The sequence below is a fragment of the Sceloporus undulatus genome, chromosome 2 (genome assembly GCF_019175285.1).
Source record: "Sceloporus undulatus isolate JIND9_A2432 ecotype Alabama chromosome 2, SceUnd_v1.1, whole genome shotgun sequence".
NCBI lineage: Eukaryota > Metazoa > Chordata > Lepidosauria > Squamata > Phrynosomatidae > Sceloporus > Sceloporus undulatus.
In genome coordinates, this window is record NC_056523.1 from 5,479,020 (window position 1) to 5,482,163 (window position 3,144).

The 3,144-nt window shown below is 42.9% G+C and overlaps 1 protein-coding gene across 1 annotated transcript; it reads left to right on the plus strand.

Annotated features, from left to right (window-relative positions):
• The first annotated feature begins 6 nt into the window (after positions 1-6).
• LOC121923329 (zinc finger protein 24-like) lies at positions 7-2,012 on the plus strand. Its single transcript, XM_042453672.1, has 3 exons — positions 7-647; positions 1,456-1,567; positions 2,008-2,012. The coding sequence occupies exons 1-3, from the start codon at positions 258-260 to the stop codon at positions 2,010-2,012; spliced, it is 507 nt and encodes a 168-aa protein (XP_042309606.1). The 5' UTR covers positions 7-257.
• The last annotated feature ends 1,132 nt before the right edge of the window (positions 2,013-3,144 follow it).

The window sequence follows — 3,144 nt, forward strand, 5'->3', positions numbered from 1 at the left end:
GCTAAAGCACTCTGGGGCTTGTAGTCCAACCCATGATGTGGAGGGAGGGAGGCCCAAGTTGGAGAAGGCTAGCTGGGGTCTGCTGCTGTTGGTTGGAATAGAAAAAAAGCCTCTATAAGGAGGAAAGTGTCATTGTTGGTGCTGTTGTTCCTTTTTGGGGCTGGGCCTTTATCAGAGGTCCTTCTGGAACCTCATAATCTTCCTAAAGGAAATTTGGGGAGCAGGACCAAAGGAAGGGCCTTGAACAGGGGCTCTGGATGGAGGGAAAGTGGGAAGACTCAGCTGCCCCTGAGAGAGGGAAAGGTCCCCATATTAATTGGGCCAAGGTTGAGAAGATGATGGAGATGATGCTCTGGCCAGAAATGCAACGCTGGCAGTTCAGAGGTTTTGGCTACCAAGTGGATGAAGGACCTCGAATGCTTTGCCACCGACTCCACACTCTGTGCCACCAGTGGCTGAAACCAGAGAGACACACCAAGGCTGAGATGCTGGACCTAGTGATCCTGGAGCAGTTCCTGGCTGTCATCCCTCTGGAGATGTCAAGCTGGATCAGGGAATGTGGGGCAGAGACCAGTTCCCAAGCAGTGGCCCTGGCCGAAGGTTTCCTCCTGAGCCAGGTAGAGGAGAAGAAAGAGGAAGAGTGGCAGGTGAGCAGGTTTCAATCCCTTGTTGATGACCAAGAGAAGGCATGGCACAGCACCTTCACCTACACCAGTGCTCCCCAAACCGTGCCCTTTGAGGAGCTTATCACAATTGGAAGTATAAATGGTGATTAACCCATCAAAATTGCGTATTCACAATTAACATTTTCACACGATGTTCACAGTGTGATTATCCCAGGAATATCCCACAATAATCGTGCAATTGCGCTAGCGGTTTTCACTCGATCCAGCAGTGAAAAACAATTATAGCAATAGCAAGTACATTTCTATACTGCTTATCAGTGCACTTAAGCACTCCTTAAGCAGTTTACACATGTCCTTTTATTATTTTATTATTCTGCTTATTGTTACAAAGCTGCCTCTTTGTAATTTTTGTTTGTTGTTAACTGCCCTGGAATCGATCTCAACCTGTGGTGACCCAGTGGATGAGACATCTCCAAGACTACCTGTCCACCACTGCTCTGCCTAGCTCCTGTAAACTCATACCTGTGACCTCCCCAATAGAGTCCATCCATCTAGCATGTGCCCTTCCTCTGTTTCTACTTCCCTCCACCTTTCAGAGCATTATTGTTTTCTCCAATGAATCCTCCCTTCTCATGATGCATCCAAAGTACAACAGCCTCAGTTTTGTCATCTTGGCTAATACCCTGAAGTAAATCAATAAAACAATTATTTAAAATGAAAAGGAAAGAAAGAAAAGAAGCAGATGTTTCAAGAGATTGAAAAATAATGTTGGAGGGGCTTGCCGAATTCCTTTCAGTAAACATACCTGGTCTTCTCACCTGTGTCTCAGGTACAGGAGGCAATCAACAAACCAGACCCTCAGTTTGTAGAAACAGGGTCTACAAAGAGGCCAGTGCTCAGATGGATCACACAAGAGAGCGACACAGGAGCCGACTCTTTGGGTAAGCATTTGTTCAGTTCTTGGCTTCTCTTTCCTGAGTATACTTGGGATTTGTGAGCAGCTTCTTGATTCACAGAATCCTGGAAGGGATAGCAATGACCACCGAATCCAACCCCTGTCAAGGAAAAACACACAGCTACAGCACTCCTTTAATTTTTTAAAAAATTAAACCACCACAAACCTCCAGACATATACACACAAATTTTCTATATTTTAAAAATGGACAAGGAAAACACACCTTCTGATTGTGAGTTCCTGCATGGCAGGGGTTTGGCCTGGATGGACCTTGTGGACTCTTCCAATTCTATGATTCTATGAGTCTATGATTCTCTGATGTTGTATGCATTTAAGACATTTCTGACTTATGGTGACCCTAAGGTGACCCACAGAGTTTTCTAGGTAAGTCTCTTCAGATGGGTTTTGCCTCTGCCATCCTCTCAGGCTGAGAAAGTGTAATTTGCCCATGGGTTTACATGGACAAGCCGGAATTCAAACCCTGGTCTCCAGAGTCATAGTCCAACACTCAAACCACTACACCATGCTGACTCATTCATCTACCTAACAAAACACACCTACCTAACAACAACAAACACAAACAAACAAACAAACAAACTAAAAACACAAAAACACACAAAACAGGGAAACAATACCTTCCAACCTACTTGACTATGGTTCTTCTACATATCTAAATCCCCTTAGTTTATTCAAGAGTCAATAGAATGATTAAAACAATCTTAAAATCGTGTTATCTCATTGCAAATAAATATTCTTCCTAAGGACGTAATTAAAATATAAGTCAGTTTTGAAAAACAAACCTATTACGTATCACTCTTTTAAAAGCTTAATACCATAGGAGAATGTCCCTTATTCTTCATGTATTCAATCAACATCATCCATTATTTCTGAAAATGATCCAAAATTTTCTCAAGTACAGCTAAAGCCCTCCTGGGAAGCAGCCATCCCACCTATGTTTAAAGTCCTTCAGTTAAGGAGAGTCCACAATCTTCCAAGGAAAGCTAGTCTACTGTCAAACAGCTCTTACGATCAGGAAATTCTTCCTAATGTATAAGTGGACCTTATTTTCTTATAATGTGAACCCACTGGTCTGTGTTTAGTCTCTGGAGCAGCAGAAAACAAGCTCACTCCATTTTGTACATATCATACCTTCAGAAATTTACAGATGGCATCTCAATTTCTTCTTTTGCTGGCTAAGCGTATCAACACCCTCCATAAAGCTTGGTTTCTAGACCCATTACTATTTTGGTCACCTTCCTCTGGACATTCTTAAATACGGTAAAGGCACCAGATTCCCTCTGATATTGGAAGCCAAGCAGGGGCAGCTCTGGTTAGTACTTGGATAGGAGATTCAATCTCAGGTGATGTAGCCTATGTTTCAGAGGAAAGAACTGGCAAAACCACCTATGAGTATTTCCTGTCTCAGAAAACCCTGTGAAATTCATGGGGTCACCATAAATCAGCAGACGCCTTGAAAAAATGTACACACAAGGAAGATCCATCTATCCATCACTATTTCATAGAATCATAGAATCATAGAGTTGGAAGAGACCACTAGGGCCA